The sequence below is a fragment of the Acomys minous genome (assembly GCF_964271855.1).
Source record: "Acomys minous genome assembly, chromosome: 16".
In the NCBI taxonomy this organism is placed as follows: Eukaryota; Metazoa; Chordata; class Mammalia; order Rodentia; family Muridae; genus Acomys; species Acomys minous.
The window spans coordinates 3,742,518-3,764,375 of record NC_140498.1 but is presented as its reverse complement, the minus strand read 5'-3'; the positions used below and the strand labels follow the sequence as shown (position 1 = coordinate 3,764,375).

The 21,858-nt window shown below is 49.7% G+C and overlaps 1 protein-coding gene across 7 annotated transcripts in view; it reads left to right on the top strand.

Annotated features, from left to right (window-relative positions):
• Positions 1 to 21,858, top strand: part of PIK3R6 (phosphoinositide-3-kinase regulatory subunit 6) — a 49,411-nt gene that overhangs the window by 26,478 nt on the left and 1,075 nt on the right. For 6 of the 7 annotated variants that reach the window (XM_084761845.1, XM_084761844.1, XM_084761846.1 and 3 more), the window contains 14 exons: positions 1,441 to 1,573; positions 1,722 to 1,791; positions 3,121 to 3,304; positions 4,145 to 4,307; positions 5,240 to 5,326; positions 6,598 to 7,012; positions 7,329 to 7,407; positions 8,695 to 8,817; positions 12,559 to 12,669; positions 14,992 to 15,079; positions 15,335 to 15,405; positions 15,995 to 16,085; positions 17,714 to 17,832; positions 21,569 to 21,681. In XM_084761845.1, coding sequence (XP_084617971.1) covers positions 1,441 to 1,573; positions 1,722 to 1,791; positions 3,121 to 3,304; positions 4,145 to 4,307; positions 5,240 to 5,326; positions 6,598 to 7,012; positions 7,329 to 7,407; positions 8,695 to 8,817; positions 12,559 to 12,669; positions 14,992 to 15,079; positions 15,335 to 15,405; positions 15,995 to 16,085; positions 17,714 to 17,832; positions 21,569 to 21,681 — 1,847 coding nt within the window. Of the gene's footprint in view, positions 1 to 1,162; positions 1,574 to 1,721; positions 1,792 to 3,120; positions 3,305 to 4,144; positions 4,308 to 5,239; positions 5,327 to 6,597; positions 7,013 to 7,328; positions 7,408 to 8,694; positions 8,818 to 12,558; positions 12,670 to 14,991; positions 15,080 to 15,334; positions 15,406 to 15,994; positions 16,086 to 17,713; positions 17,833 to 21,568; positions 21,682 to 21,858 lie in introns of all 7 variants that reach the window. The other variant, XM_084761848.1, reaches the window with a different exon arrangement.

Below are 21,858 nucleotides of genomic sequence, written 5' to 3'. Positions count from 1 at the left end.
GACACCTAATCTCTGCTAGGGCAAGCCTTCCCAGACACTGTGTGCTCTCCTTTCTACCCAGAGGTAAAATTGGACAGGCAATGGGGGAGGCAGTGCAGAGAGCAAATAGAGTCTCGGGTAGTGGGCGTGTCCTTGGGCTGTTCATTCGTGGACATCATTATGAGTAACAAGACCCTCACTCCGAAACAACACATTCACAAGGCTAGAGGAAGCAAAAATGGTTGTTTGGTTGCTTTTTTAAAACGTTTATGACTGCCCTATCATCACATACACCTGCAGGCCAGAAGAAAACATGAGATCCCGTTATAGATGGTTGTGAGCCACCATGTGGTTGCTGGGAATTGAACTCAGGACCTCTGGAAGAGCACACAGTGCTCTTAACCGCTGAGCCATCTCTCCAGCCCCAGTAAAACTGTTTTTAATACTTGATTCTGCATAACAGAACTCTAGGCAAAAGGCAAAAATGGCTGGTGTGGCATTTTGGTGCATGACAGAGGTTTTTAAAGTCCTGCCGATCTTGAGAAACCCATGACCTCTTTTCCCCCACAGAGTCACAACCTTCACACTTCTTAGTACAGTCAGTCCCCTTCGCAACGCCCCATCCTATTGGTCTAGGATGCAAAGCTTGACCTAACAAATACCCTGGGCCTTGAAATCGCCTCCTTTTCCAACTCTGAGTCCTGAGACAAGCTAAGGGAGGGCCTTAGACAGACAGTTACAGCCTACTTGTCTGTAACTCTTCAATGAGCTCTGAATGCACTTCGTACTAAAAACGACCAGAACAAGCGATTTCTTACAATTGGTGATCTCTACTTGGAGACGGGATATAAGAAAAACAAGGTTTACACTCTTGGTTAAAGGAAATGGTAGTGGGCTGTTGCCGTGGTCTCTGCGCCATTTGGGATAAGGGTGGCGTGGGGCTCTGGCAAAGGATCAAGCGCACAGAGGTAGAAGTGGGGAGGGGGGGAAGGGTAGCCTTTGATCAGGATCAAGATCAAGTTTCCAAACCTGGAGATGCTCAGAAATGTTCCATGTCGCTCCAGCACCAAGGCCGACAGAAGGCTGATCTGCTGAGAATTCAGGGGCAGATGGCCTTTTTTTTTTTTTTTTTTTTTTTTTTTTTTTGAGACAAGGTTTCTCTGGTTTTGTGTTTGTTTTTCAGGACAGGGTTTCTCTGTGTAGCCCTGGCTGTCCTGGACTCACTTTGTAGATCAGGCTGGACTCAGACTCATAGTAATCCACCTGCCTCTGCCTCCTGAGTGCTGTTTCTATCTTGCTAAGGTGGACAGCGGTGCTGTGGGAGGTCTCCCAGAGGCTGGGAGGAGAGAGCGCAGAGCCAGTCTGGCTGTCAGTCCCAACCTTCCTTTTTCTGCAACTGCTCTAACCCACTTCACTCCAGACCCTTCAAAGCCTAGGGTGTCAATCCCTCCCTCTCACCAGGCTACAGGCATCACGGAAGAGCTCTACCACAGAGCCTACACCTTCTGCACCAGGCTGCTGACCCTGCCTGCCCCCTACTCTACAGTCGCCTTGGACTGTGCCATAAGGCTGAAAACGGAGATGGCAGTCCCAGGTGAGAGCTGCCGGGCAGCCTGGCCTCCCACGCCGCCACTGTTTTCTCCAGGATACTAAAGAGCTCAAAACTCCCAGTTCTCCAGGAAAGATGGAGACCTGGAGTGAGAGACCCAGAGGCTGGCTTGTTGATGGGGTCTGGTTTGTAGGGACGCTGTACCAGAGGACTGTCATCGCGGAGCAGAACCTGATGAGCGAACTATACCCTTACCAGGAGAGGTAAGAAGCCTGGCTCAGTGACAGGAGGACAAGAAAGGAAGCTTGATGAAGAATAACACTTAACAGGGCTCCCACTTTGGCCCGGAAGTGGCATGCACTTAGCAGTTCTAAGGATGGTGGCTCTATCGTTTTCTGGGCCTTTCTTCTTTGGCTGGGTGCAGACAGACCCTGCTCCTGTGCAGAAGAGCCACACGGCCCGGGAATTGTTGTTTCTCCCCCACAACCCTGCTTTGTGCCAACAAGAAGCCACATCCAACCAAGCCAGGTGGCAAGAGATAGCTTCAGAATGCCCACACTGCAGGGACTGAACCCTGGGTGGCTTTCCTCAGTGAGTTCTCAGCTCTCAGATAAGGTGGGGGAGTGTTCCTGGCTCATGTTTGGAAAAAGAATGGTGTGTGTGTGTGTGTGTGTGTGTGTGTTTGTGTAAGTGTATGTGTATGGGTGTATGTATGGGTGTGTGTGTATGGGTGTGTATGAGTGTGTGTGTGTGTGTATGAGTGTGTGTGTATGTGTGTGTATGAGTGTGTGTGTGTATGAGTGTGTATGAGTGTGTGTGTATGTGTATGTGTGAGTGTGTGTGTATGTGTGTATGAGTGTGTGTATGTGTGTGTGTAAGTGTGTGTGTATGTGTGTGTATAAGTGTGTGTGTGTATGGGTGTGTATGAGTGTGTGTGTATGTGTGTGTGTATGTGTGTGTGTATGTGTGTGTATAAGTGTGTGTGTGTATGGGTGCCTCTCTCTGCTGCAGGCAAGTTTGCGGACTTAGCAGTGAGTAGCACCATGCGGGTGTGAGACTCAGGAACTATGTTCAGGAAGGGTGCTGAGGGAAAGGGCACGCAGGGAATTAGCGCTAGAGGGGCGGGCATGGCACCCTGAAGAAGGAAAGTGTGGGTGAGTCAGTTTTCTGTGATGAAGGAGAAGAGCAAAGGTGGAGTCTGTGTGGGTCCGGAGCTCCTGTACTAGGAGGGGTTAAGGTCTCCTCAGAGGGTGAGGAACACTAGGCCAGGATGCTGAGGACCAGAAAGGAGGATTCAGGCTGGACTTGGCCTGCGACGGCATGGGGAACCAGTCGACTGTGGTTGAGGGGGGCTATAGCTGCCCCTCTGAAAGGGCTGTGCACTCTCCTGCCTCCCAGCCTCTCCACTTGGCCAGCTTGTAGGTTTTTTGAACTTGGGGCTTGAGGCTCCTCTTCTTAGGGGGAATTAACCACTAGAAGCTGCTTTTGTTATCAAAGGTGTTATATAACCTGTGTGCGGGAGCTACAAAGCTTTTGGGGGTGTCCATTCAGCACCTCCAATCCACTCTTGCTCCCCTGCCCCGCCGCCACAGAGTGTTCCTGTTTGTGGACCCTGAGCTGGTTTCTGCCTCCGTGTGCAGCGCCTTGTTGTTGGAGATCCAGGCAGCCCAAGAGCAGCAGACACCTGAGGCCTGCATGCGCCACGTGGTCTGCCACGCCCTGGAGGCAGCTCTGGGGGATGCCTGCCACACAGGTGCTCTGAACAGGAAGCTGCAGGTAATTAACACCACATCCGGGGCATCCAGCATAGTCACCCCTGTACTCTGCCTGCTTCTGGTCTGAGCCACCCTTAACCTCCCCCCCCACACACACACATCAACAATTCACACATGTTTACTAATGGGAAAAAATACAGATAAGTCCCTTAAAGACTTCTCTACTTAGAAATAACAGAAATGAGCATCATTCCTTAATAATGACATCATTGATGATCACCAGGGGCTGAACTTCTTGCGCATGGGGGGGTAGGGGGTTGAGAGGATCGGTGCCATTAGGAGTGACCTTCTGTTGGTAGCAGAGAACTCTGGGCAAGACTGGACTAGGTGCCTGCTGAAGGTAAAGAGGCTTGTCTGGGGTGAGAGGGGGTGGTTAGAGCTGCTACAACAGGAGGCACCAGGCACCCGGAGGGATGGTTCTGTTGTCTCCTGCTTGCCCTGACTCAGGAAGTGGGGAGGACATCAGCGACTTTTTCCCCTCAGCCCATTATTCAGACTTGTCCCCCTTTGCCCATCAAAATACATAGGAACGTTGCTCTCCCGCTCGTGTTTTCCATCTGGAATTCTCCAGTCTGAAACCCCACATCTTGAATCCTTTATTTTGGTGGATTCTTTTTAGCTTTCTCCCTATCATAGGGCATGAATGCCCGAGAAGAGCCCCACTGAGCACCCACAGGCAACAGGGGCAACAGCCATAGGCCAGCAGGAATTCCTGCTCAGCTCCTGGGAGCCAAAGCGCGGTGCCCTGCTGGACTGTTGGTGGCCCTGCCCATTTTAGCATAGGAGTGCGGTAGGTGGGTTGGTGGATAGCCCAGGTGAGTAGTGATGTCCCTCCTCGCAGGCCACCTCCCGTCGCGTCCTGGAGAACTATTTCCATGCCGTGGTGGCTGCCATAGAGCAAGTGGCCAACGAGGACAATCCCAGCCGGCTGGGACACCTAGAGAGGCTGGAGGAGATTTACTGCTCGCTGCTAGGGCCTGCGACCACAAGAAGGCGCTGCGTCGGTAAGTGGGGGACAGTGGAGGAACTGCCAAGGGACCTCCGACCGCAGGGAGGCGCCAAAGAGCAAGGCTACACAGAATGAGATTTCAAAAGGCGGGGACTGCATAGATGCCAGGAGCCTGCACTGAGAGGGGCTAAGCAGCTGGTTAATACGATCACGATAGCCCATATCTGCAAAGTACCTGATTTATCCCATTAATGCTCTAAACACTTAACTCATATCCAAATCTACAGCATGTGCCAAATCAAATACTTTGTACAGTGACGTTAGGAAGTAGAAACTATTTTTGCCCCCGTTTTTATGAAGGAGATTTAGAAACTGATTTAGAAAGAGATTAAAAACTGTGCAGATGGCCGAGCCAGGATTCGATGTTCTGGCATAGTAACTGGTGACAGATTTGATTCCCAGAACACCTCCACAGAGGGTGGAAAATAGGAGGTGTCAGCATTGTTTAATCCCTCAGGGTCGATTTGTACTCTGCACACTTCCTTTCCTATTTGCTTGTTGTTGAAGCAACCACACACCCACACACCCACACACCCACACACCCACACACACACCCACACACCCACACACCCACACACCCACACTGGAAGGAGCAAGTCCCATGAATGGACTTCGGCAAGCCAGAATGTGTGTGTCCTGACTGTGGTAGGATGTCTCCATCATGTGTCCTGTTGCATAGTCACTCAAGGCAGCCACGGGACGTGTCAGGACATAGGGTCACTGGCTGCACCCATACTTAGGAGGTGCAGGGGAAAATAGGCTGGACACTGCAGCAGGAGAGTACCAAGAACTCTAAGGCTTGAACTTGGCAGCCCAGGCTGGATGAGTGAGCAGGATAGCCCTGCCTAGGCTCCATCCTCTCAGTGTTCCTGGCCTTTTATCTTGCCTGTGAATTGAAGTCCTCCCACAGTCTGATCCTTCCTTCAGGTGACCTTCTCCAAGACCGACTGCCAAGCATCCCCTTGCCCGGCCCCTGCATCACCTTCCACCTGTGGACCGACCAGGAGCAGCTGTGTAGGTGCCAGAGCCTCTGAGCTCCCGTAGAAATGGCGGAGAAGGGTGGCGAACGTCTGTGTGCGTTTGCACGTCTGTGTTTCTGTCTGTCTTCAAGTTTTGTTCCCTGAGCTGTCCCCGCGTGTCTGGACAAAGTTGCAAATCTTCTCCAGGTTAGATTGGCCTGGTGCATTAGCCGCTGGTCTCTTGTGCCCGTGTTAATGCCATCAATGTCTCCCCAAAGGGAGGCAAGCAGAACCCACTATGGTTCCCAGATCTGTGGGGGGGGGGGGGTTCCAGAGCAGACATTTCCCTCTGCTCCTGTGTCCTATCCCAATTCTTTTGGCTCTTGTAGCGGGTGAGGACAAGGACACCAAGTGTAGTAGAAAGCATTAGGCTGGAGGACTGGGTTCAAACCTTGACACTTCTCTTGCATGCTGTCTCATGGAAGATGTGTTCTCTCTCTGAACAGCCTGCTAGTCTTCCCTGGATCTGCTGGCCTGGTGTCTGTGTCCCAGGGGAAGCTACAGGAAATGGGAGGCTGGGAGGGCTCCAGGCTCAGCTAAATGTGGGAGGCTGGGGGGGCTCCAGGCTCAGCTAAATGTGGGAGGCTGGGGGGGCTCCAGGCTCAGCTAAATGTGGGAGGCTGGGAGGGCTCCAGGCTCAGCTAAATGTGGGAGGCTGGGAGGGCTCCAGGCTCAGCTAAATGTGGGAGTCTGGGAGGGCTCCAGGCTCAGCTAAATGTGGGAGGCTGGGAGGGCTCCTGGCTCAGCTAAGTGTGGGAGGCTGGGAGGGCTCCAGGCTCAGCTAAATGTGGGAGGCTGGGTTAAGCCAATTTCTTTAGTACTAGGGCTCTCAGAGATTTTTAATATGTTACTGATTGCTGAGTGTGATGGCACATGGCTTAAATTCCTGTGCTCAGGAGGCAGAGGCAGGCAGATCTCTGTGAGTTTGAGGCCATCCTGGTCTACGTGGTGAGTTCCAAGACGGCAAGGCTAGATAGAGAGACCCTGTCTAAAAAGAAAGAAAGAAAGAAAGAAAGAAAGAAAGAAAGAAAGAAAGAAAGAAAGAAAAGAAATGTATTTACTGAACAGCCTCAATGGCAGGAAGCAGAAGTGCATGGGACTCTGGATCATTGTCGACTGGCATTGTTGCCCTTGGTGGAGTGTTCCATGGGGCTTCTGTTCAGGTGGGCAGCGCTTGAGAAACAGTGGCCCCTGATTTCCGGGGAGCGGTTCCGTCAGCTTCCGGTACCCTTGCCATCCTGACGCTCCCCTGTTCTTCTGTCTCAGGGAAGGAACTGGTGCTCTTCCTCCGCCCTCGCTCCCAGCTGCGCCTCAGTGTTGACTTGGAAGCCTTGGACCTACAAGGTCTCAGGCTAGACTGGGGCTTGGCCCGGGTGTCCACTGACAGTGGTATTGAGCGGGACTTCCCTGTAGGGAGTGAGGAGCTCCCGGCTGCCCCCAGCTCTGAGATGGAGAGGGCTGCGCTGCAGCGCAAGGGGGGTATCAAGAAGCGCGTGTGGCCCCCTGACTTCTCCATGCCCGGCAGCTGGGATGGGCCCCCCGGCTTGCATCGGAGGACAGGCAGGCCCAGCGGTGACGGGGAGCTGCTACCTGGAGTCTCCAGGGTGCATACAGCCCGTGTGCTCGTCCTCGGAGACGACAGGATGCTAGGGCGCTTGGCCCAGGCTTACTACAGACTCAGGTAGGGCCCTGAGGAGGGGCTGGGCTGTGGGTGGTTCTGGAATGTGCTGGTGAAGGATCCAAATGACTATTAGGGGGACATGAGAAAAGGCCGGTGAGAGTAAGGAAAGACACTGCAGAGTATCCACAGTGCCCAGCCATCAGCTTGACAGGAAATGAAAAGTGTTCCCATTTTCTAAATGGGTAAACGGAGGCCCACAAAAAAATAGTATAAATTCTCCAATGTCAAATGCATGATAAATGGCAAATCCGAGACTGTTTGATGGCAAATACCCAATGCTCAGATCTCACCCATCTACCTTGCTGCTTGTTGCCAGGAAACAGGAGACCAGGAAGTTCTGCCTTACTCCTAGACTCAGCCTGCAGCTCTACTACATCCCTGTGCTGGCGCCTCAGGTGACTGGACAGGGGAGGCTCAGGTCCAAATGGACCATGGAAGAGGGATGGAGGAGTTAAGAGCAGAGGGCTCAGCAGATAAGACAAGGGGACCAGCATCATCACCTTAGACTGTGGAGCTGAGCAATACTTGGAGGGGGGGGGTCTTCCAGGTCAATAGCCTCCCCTCTTATCTTTGTAATGGAATTAGGAGTGCTGATCAGTAAACTGAGGCATCTCCTCCTCAGGGACCTCCGGTCAGTAAAGCCAGACCTTGACTACACCACAGAGAAGAAATTAAGAAATTAAGGATGAGCCAGAGTGAAGCAGCGTTAGTGAGTTTACTAAGCAGAGACAAGACAGCTCACGCTGGGGGTCGGGGTGGGGGTGGCGGTGCCACACACTTAAGGCTTTTCAAGAGCATCATCCTGCACCTGCCTAAGTTAATGGTTTGGCCTTCTTGCTCAAAGGATACAGTCTACAACCAGCTTAGAACACGAGGCATGACAGGCACAGATGCCGTTAAACTCAAGGCCCTGAGCCTTCCAGCCCTGAGGAAACATGGCCCCATTGTTGTTTTAACACATTTTTCGGTTTTGTTTTTGTTTTATTGATACAGGGTTTCTCTGTGTATCTCTGGCAGTCCCTGAAACTCACCCTGTAAACCAGGCTGGCCTCTGCCTCCTGGGTGCTGGGATTAAAGGTGTGCACCACCATACCCAGCAATGTTTTAACATCTTTGCTTAAGACATTTTTTAGAAAAGAGAATATTGTCCCTCTAGGTAACCTTCACGGTGCTACTGAAATTCTTTGCTTTCAGCTGAGAGACAGAAAGCCTGAGGCAGATGACCAGAGCTCATTAGTGTTGGTGGAGTGTGTGTGTTTTTGTGTGTGTGTGTGTGTGGTGTGTATGTGACTGTGTGTGTATATGACTATGTGTGTATGACTGTGTGTGTATGTGACTGTGTGTGTGATTGTGTGTGAGTGTGACTGTGTGTATAAGTGTGAAGCCACATTCATCCTCACCCAGAACTGTAAAACCCAAGCAATGCTTATCTCTGACATTGAAAGGTCAACAGTGTTTTTTTTTTCAGTGTCACAGACAAGTGACCCTCAGCAAAAGCTCTTCCATTTACTTGAGTCTATGACACAGAACACTAATGTGTCTTCACGCAGTATAGAAACTGAGCCCAAGAGGTTAAATGACTTGACTACAGTCCTGGAGCACTAGGTTTTGGTAACTGGAGCACCCAGGCTGGGAGGAAGGCCTAACAGGTATGTGTACCCCCTTATTCCCCAAATCCCTAGGGTCCAGAAGCATCCGGGAAGCCTGAGCTGGGAGAGCTGGCTTCCTTCCTGGGCCGAGCAGACCCGTGGTACGAAAGCACTGTCAACACTCTGTGTCCTGCCATCCTCAAGCTGGCCGAGATGGTAGGAGCAGCTGGGAGGGAGGGAAGGAGGGAGGGAAGGAGAGAGGGAAGAAGGGAGGGGAGAGGGAGGGACAAGTGTGAGTGGCGTGAATGAAAATGGAGAAAGTTTTAAAAGCTCGGATGGGGAGGGAGGCGGGATCAGGAGGAGACCCTCAGTTAGATACTATGTGTGACCCCTGAGCGCAGAGCCAACAGCATGGGATCTGTTCATTTAGTTTTCACAGCGGGTAACAAAGTAACAAAACAAGTTGTGACACACTGTCCTCTGTCCTTGAAACCCTGCGGCCTGACTTCCTAACTGCACCTGCCATCCCTTAACCATGACTGACAGGGGCAGGATAGAGGGGGTGGGGTGGGGGTAGAGTGGGGGTGGGGTGGGGTGGGGTGGGGGTAGAGTGGGGGTGGGGTGGGGTGGGGGTGAGGGCATGGCTGTCTTGAGAGAGCCTGTAGGTCTTCATACTTATTCCAGCTTGCTGCCATACAGGCTGCAAAGGGCTTGGTTTTTTTTGTTGTTGTTGTTTGTTTTTGTTTTTGTTTTTATACATTGTCATTTGCTCATCAGGTTTTTTACTTAGGGTTTAATATTTTCAAGGAATAAAAGAACTTTTAATCTTTGTGACTTCTGCCTTTGGAAACTTTTTAAAAATATCTCTCTGTCTCTTTGTGTCTTTATCTCTGTCTGTCTGTCTGTCTCTCTCTCTGTGTGTTTAGGGGGCATGTATACAACAGCACTCATGTGGAGGTCAGGGGACACTTTATGGAGTCAGATCTCTCTCCACTTTTACATCCACTTCTGGATGTTGAACTCGAGTCTCTAGGCTTTTACAAGACACTCTGCTCTGAGCCATCTCGCCAGTCCTGACAGTCTTGCTCTTAAGGCCTGAGGTCTCAATGCTCAAACACCTTTACAGCCTGGGGTTTACATTGAAATAACTATCCCTCACGGAAATCGTTTTAGTCCTTCATCTGAGGAGCTTTTTCCAGAGGGTTAGCCTGTTATCTCAAAGCTGTTAGCTGTATAAACCACCCTGCCTCATCTCTTTGGTGTTTGCTTGTGTCCCTAACTGAACTCTTACATCCGTGATGCTCTTTCTGGGAGCCCGTGTTTTCCTGGATCTAGGCAGTTCTGTACAAATTAATATGGTTCTATTTTGATATCAGGAAGGGTAAGCCTACAATGTTATTTTTCTTTTACAGACATTTTCAGAATATACTAATTTACTTTTCCTGATAAGCTTTAGGTCTTGCATGTTATTTTTACATTTTATATATTTTTATTAAATATTTATTTTGTGTGCATGTGCATATGCATATGCATGCACACATGTAGGTAGGTGCCGGTGGAGGTCAGAAGAGGGTGCTATGTCCCTTGGAGTTAGAGTCACTGGTGGTTGTGAGCTTCCCAACAGAGATGCTGTGAACCTAACTCTGGTCCTCCAAAAGAAACAGCAACTGCCCTTAACCACTGAGCCATCTCACCAGACCCAATTTTTAAAAATCAACTGGGATTTTGGTTAAAGAGAAGAATCATCCTCTTGAACATACTAAGCATCCCTCTCTGGAAACATCATATAGTTTCCTAGGCACTTTATTTCATGCCTGTGGGGACCACGCAGTCATTCTTTTTAACCTCTACTCATTCCTTGCTACGTTTATTCCTCGCATCTAATAGTGCACTTCTTGTCACGGTAAGTACATCTTCCTCTCATCCTAACTAGAGATAATGTATTGCCAACATAACAGGGAGCTACCAATTTATATAGTTTACTTGTCAAATTACTCATTTGTTTCTTAAAAGTTAAGCTTTGAAAACACAGCGCAAGCCGGAGCCATTTGCTTTTTGACTGGCCACTGAGCTAAGGCCTTCCACTGTTTCTTACCTGCCTGGTTGGGATTATCATCTTACATGTTCGATGCACACAAAGACGTCTGGCTGTGTGGGCCTGCTTTCTGAATAGCACATGAAGATGTTTTTGCCTGTTTAGCAGGGTATTAAAATATATTTCCCCTTGAAAGTCAGAGTTCATGGGAGACAGTTCAGTGGATGCCCATTGGCCCTTCTCTTCTCTTGGTAGCTTTTTCTTCCAACCAGGACACATAAAAGATGTACTTCATCCCTCTACTCATTAATCATTCATATAATCTTTCCAAAAGCAGCTTCCACGTGAAGGGCCCGGAGTCACTGTAAGCTGTAATGTATCACCAGAATAATTTGAGGGGTGGTTGAGATAGACTTCTCTGTGTAGCACTGGCTGCCCTGGAACTCACCATATAGACTAGGTTGGCCTTGAACTCATGAAGATCCACCAGCCTTTGCCCCTGCCCCTTGAGCAATGGGATTAAAGGTGTGCGCCACTGCACCTGGCCAAGCATGGTCTTTTTTGAGGGGATAGTTCAGTGAATCAGATGTGAGAGTCAGAAGGGATTTTGGAGTCAACATTCAATATTTAAGACAAATCTAAGTCTTTTCCCAACTCTGGTGTCATAGCGTGAGCGTCCCCAGCTTGGAAACCCACAACCTGAAATGGTCTAACACCCGCAGATGTGTGAACACTGTCATGATGCTGCACGTGGAAGAGTCCACACCTGTCCTCATGTGACAGGTCAAAGTCAAGGCACAGGCACACTGAAAATGTGTGAGTTTATCTTCAGGCGAAGAGGATGAGGTCCATGTGAGACAAAGTGAATTTCATGTTTACGCTTGAACCCCATGGCCAAGATATTTCATCATCTACACACAAGTGTTCCATAATCCAAAGGGAGAAAATGGAGGCGGAGTTAGAAACACCTCTCTGGTCCCAGGCATTTCCGGTGAGGGGTTCCCTGCCTGGATCCCAGTCTGTATAGATGCTCTATTCGGTGTGTGTGAAGATCATTTGCTCTACTGTCACAGGGCTAAGGAAGCCACAGAAGACAGGGGCTGAACGCATTCCCTGCAGTGTGACAATATTACTGGATTGTTTACTTTGAGACAGAGTCTCCCTGTGTGGCTGATTCTTTTGCCTTAGCCACCCAAGGAGCAGGGACTACAGGCACATGCATCTCACTTGGTTTATTAGTGAGTTTATTGGTAGACTCAGGGATGGCCAGAGCTGAAAGGGACATTATCTGGCCATCTACGTACGTCAACCTCTTATTTTTCCTTTAAAGATTGCTCAGGCCTCAAAAACGTTTGAATAATTCTTGCCTCAGGCTTCCAGATAGTGAGTAGCCAATCCAAAACTAGAAAGATGAGGGCTCTGTCATCATTAGTTACACCTCAAGGAGCTAGCACGATGTCTTACAGCTCGCTAAGTCTGTACAAATGAAATTAACCATTTCCCTGAGAAGATGGAGTCTCGTTAGAAGCAGTTTGTGTTTGGGTTAGAAGTAAAAGAACCAGCTGGATGTGGTGGTGCACGCCTTTAATCCCAGCACTCAGGAGGCAGAGGCAGGCAGATCACTATGAGTTTGAGGCCAGCCTGGTCTACAAAGCAAGTCTAGGACAGCCAAGGCTACACAGAGAAACCTTGTCTGGAAAAACAAAAAACAAACAAACAAACAAAAAGACAGAAAGAAAGAAAGAAGTAAAAAACCAGATGGCTGGAAAGGCTTGGAGCAGGTTAAAGGATTGGCCAGATTTGGTCATCACGGGGAATATGGAGGCTTTGTAGTTTCTCCCTGAGACAATGGCACCTCCCCCTAGCAGCCTGGATGGGGGAGGGGGGCACGCTGCTGAAGACACTGCCCCTGTTCCTCACAGCCTCCCTGCTTGGACACGTCCCAGCCTGTGGACCCCTTTATCCTGGATGTCATCACTTATTATGTTCGCATGGGCACCCAACCTGTCTATTTCCAGCTCTACAAGGTCAAGGTAAGTCCTCCCCCCCCCAGGGTCCCCTGCAGGACTCTACCAACCCACCACGCAAATGCTCTGGCTCTGGGGAGATGCGGGTCAGTAGGCTGCAAGCCAATACCTGGCTGCTCTTAACAACCACATCATCACAGTGTCTGGACAAACCGGTTCATTGTTAACTTCAAAGACCTCAGACTCGAGCGGAGGTTAGGGAGTCAGGGGCAGGCTGGTTTGAACTGTCTTCCGTTCTCTCCTACTGCGTTTTCAAGATCCATACCTTTGATGGCTTTAAACAGTGAAAGAAAATTTAGCTTTCAGATTTTTTTTTTCCTTCAGTTCTCAAAATGACCCATTTCTTATCAGCTGATGCGGGCAGGTAGCCATTTGTGGAAGCTGTGGTTTCTTCCGTCTCTGTCTTAATGGTCCTCGCTGCAGGACACAGGAAGTGGCTAGCACACACCTACATCCTGGTTTTATTATGCCCAAGGCCTTAAAGCTGGAGAGCACACGGGTGGACTGAGTCCTGGGGTCCAGCAGATGGCGGGGCTGCAGGGTAGGGTTCCCGAGTCCCAGCCAGGGATGGAGAGAATTTCACTGCTCTCTGTCTAAGCTGGACCAGCCACTCCTTTAGACTCTCAGTCCTACTGCAGGTCCCTGCTTTGCTTTGTACCATATTCTAACATTCTGTTTTTGCCCAGAACATTGAAATATGTCACAGGAAGAAAAAAAAAGAGAGAGATGGTTAGTAATTTACACAAGAAATAAGGCATTGGACTGAGATTCGTCATTGTGCCCGGCATAGTGGTGCACACCTGTAGTGCCGGCACCTGGTAGGTCAAGGCAGGAGAATCAACATTTCCAGGCCAACTTGAGCTGCACAGTGAGACCCTGTCTCAGGGGAAAAAAAAAAAATATATATATATATATATATATATATATATATATATATTCAACTGGGAGATGAACTTGATCAGACGGTGCCTGAAGAAACAGTAGTAAGGTGTTTCCCGCAGCAGCAGCAGCAGCAGCAGCAGCAGTTGCATCAACCACTCTGTGTTCCATGCAAGCATGAACACAGGGCCTGGAGAGATGATGCTGTGGTTAGCAGCATTTGTTCTTCCAGAGGACCTGGTTTAGATTCCCAGCACCCACATGGTGGTTGTCACTGTCCATAACTCCAAGGGTGCCCACGATACTGACATACACGGGAACAAAACACTTATACACATAAAAATTTTTTTCATATTTTTATTTTTTTAATTTATTTTTGGGTTTTGTTTTTGAGACAGGGTCATTTATGTAGTCCTGGCTGTCCTGCAACTTGCTATGTAGACCAGGCTGGCCTTGAAATCACAGAGATCTGCCTTCCTCTGCCTCCTGAGTACTGGGATCAAAGGTGTGGACCACCATGCCCTGATTAAAATAAATCTTTAAAAAAAAGAACAAAATGACAAATACAGATTATACATGTTTGCGGCTGGGACGTGCGGTTCTTTTGGTATGTGCGTGTTGTGAAACTGTGTTAGTTGGGCTGGTTAATGTGCATGTTACTTCGCCCTTACATTTCACGGCACAAGCACAACCTACTTAAGAATATAATATGGGCCAGGCACTGTGGCGCACGCCTTTAATCCCAGCACTCGGGAGGCAGAGGCAGGCAGATGGCTGTGAGTTCAAGGCCAGCCTGGTCCATAAAGTGAGTCCAGGACAGCCAAGGCTACACAGAGAAGCCCTGTCTCAAAAAAAAAAAAAAAGAATATAATATGTTGCTATGAACTGTAGACATCCATCATATTGTACAGTTGTTCCCTTGGCCTTGGTCCTTTTTTTTTTTTTCAAGTTATTTTGTTTGTTTTTCTGAGACAGGGCTTCTCTATGTAGCCTTGGCTGTCCTAGACTCACTTTGTAGACCAGGGTGGCCTCGAACTCACAACAATCTTCCTGCCTCTGCCTCCCAAGTGCTGGGATTAAAGGTGGGCGCCACCACTGCCCGGCTTTTTGCTCCTTCTTTATAGCTGGAGTTTTCTGTCTTTTATCAGTACCTGGTAAATAGATTTGATCGGATTTAGTACCTCCTCATTCTTCCTCTCCAGATGCAAGTGACAAGAACTTTTCCGATCAGCTTGGGAAAGGCATCTATTAGCTTACACTGCTGACAGGGTCAGGGCTGAGGTGGCTGTCACTGTGCAGCTCAGAACTAGCCTTGGCAGGTGGGTGGCTGGAGCTCCTCGGGCTGTGGGAACAGAAGCGTTCTCTGATCCTCCTCCTCCTCCTCCTCCCCTCCCTCCTCCCCTCCCTCCTCCCCTCCCTCCTCCCCTCCCTCCTGCGCCTTCTCTCTAGATCTTCACCAACCTGAGTCATGACCCTACAGAGGACATTTTCCTCACTGAGCTGAAGGTGACGATCCAAGACTCCAAGGGCCCCAAAGGTGAGCTTCTTCTCCCCATTTTCCAGAGCCCACCCCGCTCAACTTCCTCCACGCTTGCTCTCCTGCCTCTCACCCAATGTCACACCACGGTCACCTTGCTGTGTCGTGGGCTTCAGCAGCATCCTGGGAAGACTGTCTTTCAGTCTGGGGGTGCTGCCTCTCCAGCCAGGGACAGCCCAGGTCTATGCAGCAGCTATGCCTCAATGAGATGGAGGAGGGGACCTCACCTTACACCCCCTCTTATCTCCCCCTCAGAAGGCGCTTCACCCCGAAGGAGAGGGGCAGCTGAGGGCCCAGGAGCTGAGCTGTCCGTGTGCTACCAGAAGGTAAGTGTCACTGACACAGCCAACAGGGACCCAGGAGGCACAGCAAATGAAAACCACTAGCCTCTCGGATGTGAGGGGTGTAGACAGAGCCAAAAAAATACCGCCACCACCACCCCAATTTCTTGAAGAAACCACCAGACTCTTTTCTGCCTCCAGAGCATTCTGCAAAGATGGAGTCGGGGTGAGGTTGATATTACATGCAAACAAAGCGGCAATGTGCTCTAAGAAACTGGAGGGTTGGATGGGCACAGCAGTGCATGTCTGTGAGCCTAGCATTGGGGAGCCGAGGCAGGTGGATCTCTCTGAGCTTGAGGCCAGCTAGGACTGCATAACAAGACCATGTCTTAGAGAGAGAGAGAGTTGGTTTCTTGCTCAAAAACTTCTTCCTTATGAGCTGCCTATCTAGAACTCTGACTGGCTTCTTGGAGCCTAGAAATGTCTGAACCACTCCCCACAATTCCTTATTGGTCAGTACCGCAGGGAGAACCCCAGGGTCAGGGTGGAAGCATGGGAGAAGTGAGACAGGATGCTGCAGGGGAGAGGCAAGCTCTCAGGACCCCCTCTTCTGCTCTTCAATCCCCAACCTCAGGCCCTGCTCAGCCACAGGCCCCGAGAGGTCATCGTTTCTCTGCGGGCCACCGAGTTGGTCCTGAAGGCCATTCCTGCTGGTGACACTGAAGGTGAGGAGTCTGGAAGGATGAGGAGGAAACTGGAGAGAGAGGAGGAAAGAGGGTTCGCCTCTCTGCTGGGACGTGTTGGGTTTTACATGTTGTTCAAAGATAAAAAATAAATGAAAGAATAAAACGGAGTAGCAGTTAAAAACAGCCAGTGTATACAGACATAGCATACCATCATATTAGCTCCCTGGCCCGCTGAAAGGATTAAAAAGGTGGCAACACAGATTAGCAGCACGGAACACATCTTTCAGGAACTTAACAGCACTCTGCTAGCTGCGAGACCTCGTTGCTGAGCGTGTAAAGTCTCTGAGACAATGTTGTCAGTGCTCCTAACTCTTACCTGAGAGGAAACTTCCAGGTCACCTCTGCAGGAGACTCCGAACGGCTTCTGAGCCAAGCATACCCGCTTGGTGCTCCTCTCTGCCGTCCCCCAGTGTCTCTGAGAACTGCAAAATTCCAGGTTAGGCCTCGGGGATGTGACCCATACAGTCTTGGGGGAGGTCATTTCTGAGCATACAATAAAGTTCATCTAGGCAGAATTATATCGGCTCACCACTCTCCCCACAGCACCTAGCACGTCCCTGGCACACAGGAGATGCTCCGTAGGTTGGTGTGGTCACCAGGTCTATGATCCTAGCACTTAGGAGGCTAAGGCAAGAAGATCATGAATTCAAAGCCAACCCGGGCTACGTCGTGAAGCCCAGTCACAGGCAAATACACATCCAAGTAAACATTTGCTGAAAAAGTAATACTTTATGCCCCACAAATTGTTTTAAAATGGGTGAATGTGACACTATTCAGGAAGAAATGCAGAATGAAACTACACAGAAGCCTTGTGAAGAAGCCAGTCTGTCATCTACTCTTTTGTCCAATTACCAGCAGTGACTGTCTCTAAAGTTCCCCGTGGCTTTGCCCATGTTCACAAGTTCGGAGCAGCCTCTTTGGTTGGCAGGGAGGGCTTAAGCCTGACAGTGGCATGCAATGGTGACTCGCTCATGTACACTATTAAGAAAGTGGCCTGGAGTCCGAGCTAGGGGTATGGCTTGCCACGCAAATGTTTATCTGGTACATTTGAGGTCCCGGGTTCAATTCCCAACACTACTGAATGCATTTAATAATAAAATTTACACTGGAGAGTGGTGGGCATCATGCCTTTAGTCCCAGCACTTAGGAGGCAGAGGCAGGCAGGTTTCTGAGTTCAAGGCCGGTCTGGTCTACAGAATGAGTTCCAGAACAGCCAGAACTACACAGAGAAACCGCCTCAAAAAACAAAACACAAAGAAGGGCAAAGCTCAGTGTGCTGCACTCCTTTAATCCCAGCACGTGGGAAGCAGACGCAGGCAAATCTGAGCGCCAGGCCAGCCAGGGCTATGCAAGGAGATCATGTTCTCAATATGTGGCTCTGAGTGATCACTATGGGTTCAGAAACATGGTTGACTCTCCAGGGGAGGAGATGGGACGGGGAGAAAGGACAGAAGCTCAGTTAGGGCCAACATGGAGCCCTGAAGTGGAGGCCGAGGCTGCAGGGCGGTGTGACCTGGACACAGGAGAGGAAGACGGGCCTATGGCGGTCTTCTTAGGAGCCGGAAGCTCCAGCTTCCCACTTGCATACCCACCCCCATTTCATTCAGTTTCAGGGTTCTCCCACTGCACCTCGCCGAATGCCGCTTCTGCTCCAGGCTGCTCGTGTCTGCACGTCAGCGTGACGGAGGTTGTCAAGTCCTCCAACCTGGCAGGAAGGTCGTTCACTGTGAGTTCGGGTGGACTGGGAAGGGGGTGCTGGGCAGAGGGAGCAGGTGTCCATGGGGAAGATGTTCAGAGAAGGGGGGCAGATGGTGGCCCCTCACGCCTGTTGTGGGGCCTCGGCAGCCCATGTGAGAGCTGAGACCTCCCCTGACAACCACATTTGCCCTGCAGCCAGACTCCTACATGACAGGTGACACCTGCAGCTCTCTCACCCTTGCCGCTTTGCTGACTACCCTCTCCCTAGGCTTTGCCTTGACTGATCTTTAGTGACCAAGGTAGAGACTCAGCCCATTTTCACCCTCTCTGATGGCGTCTCTCAACTTCACTTACACTTAACTCGACCTCGAAGGCCCAAGATCCCACCTGAGCTCTCACTGGCATGGATTCCTGTGCACCACCCACCACACAGGCCACATGCCCAGAGCTTCTGAGATAAACCCTGCACCCACACTGACCAGGCCCTAGCAAACCCCTGCGCGCCCGGAGCCTTGGTGTCACTCGGCCCCTTTCCCGTTGCCCTCGGAGTCTATCGTCTCTTTCTCTGCCTTTGCTTTCTCCCCCTCCCTCTGCTCCTTCCTCTACAAACAGGCTCTGGTCTCCGCTCCATCATAAAAAACAAGACACGAAGCTCTCCCTTGGCCACATTTTCTCTCTGGCCACCAGATGCAGTTCCTTCCTCCTCTCCCTAGCTTTTAAAAAGATACTTCTAGAAGGTTGAGGTCTTTGTCCATGACTCCTATGCCTATGAGCTATGGCTTTAAACTTACCCCTCTATAGCAAAGTCACCTCCAAGTTGCAAAGCCAGGCGTCCCTTTTTCTTCCTTCCATTTCTTTATTGTTTTCATATATAGATGAAAAGTTTTATTTTGGGAAAGGTCAAAAAGCAAAATAAGTTTAACAGTAATCTCAGTGCATGGTTAGGATGACTGGTAACAGTTTTGAGTATAAATACTTTGGTTTTTCTCCATTATTTTTATTTTATTATTTTTTTCGCGTCAGGGTTTCTCTGTGTAGCCTTGGCTGTCCTAGACTCACTTTGTAGATCAGGCTGGCCTCGAACTCATAGCGATCTGCCTGCCTCTGTCTCCCAAGTGCTGGGATTACTGGTGTGCGCCACTACACTTGGATATTTTTATTTTTATATAATTGATTGACACAGCAAATAATGATCTATACAATGTTTTTACTCAAAAATACATGAAAGTAGCCTGGGAATTGAGGTGCATGCTTTTAAACAGCATTCTGGAGGCAGGGGCAGAGGCAGAGGCAGGTGGCTCTCTGTGAGTTTAAGGCCAGCCTGGTCTACATAGTGAGTTCCAGGCCAACCAAGTGAGATCTTGTTTAAAAACACACACACACATATAAATATACATATACACATATATATTATAAACATATTATATGCCCTGATGAAATCTTGTTTATGTCATTAAATATTATTTCACAATGGTTGCACATACTTATGTGATTATTGAAATGTTTTTGTATGATTAAGTGATCTTCTTTCACTGTTATAGGCATACTGTAGGGAACACACTTAGGGTTAAACAGATGCTAAAACTCATGGTCATGCCTTTAAAACCTTGTGAGCTGGCATCTGTATGTCAGACATTTTACCACACTGGTCTCCAGGCCCCACCCCCACTGCCATGCGTGGGCACCAGCTTTGGAAGGCAGTTAATACACTCATCGACTTGTTTCATCTTTGTGCCTATGATCATCAAAACTTCCATAGTTTAAATGTGCATTTCTGCGGCTCCAAATTAGTGAGGCTGATTTTTTATTTATTTATTTATTTTTGCACGATGTTTTCTGGTTTGTCTCCTGTTGACATCCCACTCACACATCCTGATGCCGTGTTATTGCTGTTTTATATGAGGACCTATCCTTTTGCTTGTCTCATGTTTTTGAAATATTTCCCCCAATTTGTTTTTTTGTTTGTTTGTTTGTTTTGTTTTTTTTAAGATAGGGTTTCTCTGTGTGGCCCTGGCTGTCCTGTAGACCAGGCTGACCTTGAACTCACAGCGATCCGCCTGCCTCTGCCCCCTGAGTGCTGGGATTAAAGGTGTGCGCCACCACTGCCCAACCGTTCTTTAATTTTTTAACCTTTATAATTCAATTTCTTGCCTGAGAGTTTGAAAGTGCCCCCCAAGAGTGGCACCGTTGGCCTTTGCTGCGTTATCCTTGTACCCACATCCTTTTTGCCTACACATCTTAACTGCCAGGGGAAATTCACAGTGACCACCACCACCGGCGATGTGCACCCAACACTAACACAGTGCTGTGCCCCCCACACACACTCTAGGTACTCAGCATGTAGCCTTGGCTGGCCTGGAACTCGTAGATATCCACCTGCCTCTGCCTCCCAAGTGCTAGGGTTAAAGGTGTGCGCCACCATTCCAGGCATGTCCTCTTTAAAAAAAATAATAACCCATCAAGTCCAACTTGTGCTGCTCATATATTCCTGGGTGTGAGGCCATCCACTGGAGACCTGTGGACATACTAGGGTCCTCAAATAAATAAATACACCCTTAAATAAAACTGACTCCCTCCCTCCACCCCCACCCCCACCCCCACAGAAACCATCCCCTGTCCACAGCTCCTCAGTGAGGACTTGTCCTAGCTTGTGTTTCTATTGCTGTGATAAAACACTGACCAAAAATAACCTGGAGAGAAAAGGCTTTGTTTCAGCTTATAGTGTATAGCTTATAGCTTATAGCTCATGGCGTATAGGGCATAGCTTATAGCTTATAGCTTACAACTAACTAACGCAAGACCCTGGAGGGAAGAACTGAAGCAGGGACCGTGGGCTTGCTCCCCATGGCTTTCTCAGCCTGCTTCCTTGCACAGCTCAGGACCACCTGCCCACAGCGGACTGGAACCTCCCACATCAATTATTAATTCATTTTTAAAAATACCCTATAGAGTAGCCAATTGATGTGAGCACTTTCTTGACTGAGATTCCCTCCTGCCAGGACGCTAGTTGGTGTGAGTGCACAGGGCTCCTGAGCCCCTTGGCCCTCCATGCTGGGACCCTGACGGGCTTGCACTGTGCAGGCAACCACAGCCCCTGTGAATCCATGTGCGGATTCCAGAGGACACTGCTCAGCCCCGGTTCTCCCCGACCTCTGGCTTTTACACCCTTTCCACACCTTGTGTGACTCCTATAAGTGTCCAGGATTGAAAACGCTTGGGAGAAACTGCCTCTGAGGCTTCCTGACACATGGGGGCTGCCTGTGTGCTACCCAGAGCTCCTGTCCGTGTCGGGCACGGGACTCTGCCAGGGCCTCTCTGGAAGTCCCTCTGTCTGGAAGCAGAAGAATGTCTAGGCTGGTTTCCCCTGGCTTACAGTTTCATTTGACTGTTTCCTAGACCCCGGTTACCGTTGCGCATATAATTAGATGCTGGGAACTGGGGTTGCCTAGCAATATGGATACCGTAAGAAGTGCTCAAGACCCACCAGGGACTTTGGCTTGATAACCCTGCACCTGCTGCCCACAGCACTTCCAGTTTGTATTCACAATGAAGTGTAGCAGGTCAAGAACTACAGACCTGAGGCAGCGTCCAGGTGTGAGGGCCACCCAGAGGCAGGTTATGCAGGCGCTGCAGTCACTAGCTGGGAAAGTACAGGGGCCCCTTGGGATATACAGTGGAAACACACCAGGTCTCAGGGCAGGAAGTGTTGGCAGAGCCAGCTGCTGAGCAAAGGTGACATTACATAAACCTTTTCCCTGATGTAGACGGTAGCAAACACCTTCCGGACGTCCAGTATCCAAGTCCAGAGCCAAGACCAGAGGCGGCTCACGCTGTGGCTGGACAAGGACAGTCGGCGCACTTTCAGGGATGTGGTCAGGTGAGTGGGGCTCTCTACCACCACCCCCCCCCCCCGGACTCCAGGCCCCACAGTCTCCTGCCTCTGGCCCAGGGTACTTATTGGAGTCCAGATCTGTGGTTTTAGGCCACTGCCCTATGACTTGAGGCTAGTGCTAAGTGTTCCCAGGATTCCTAGGGGCACAGACAGCCTATAAAG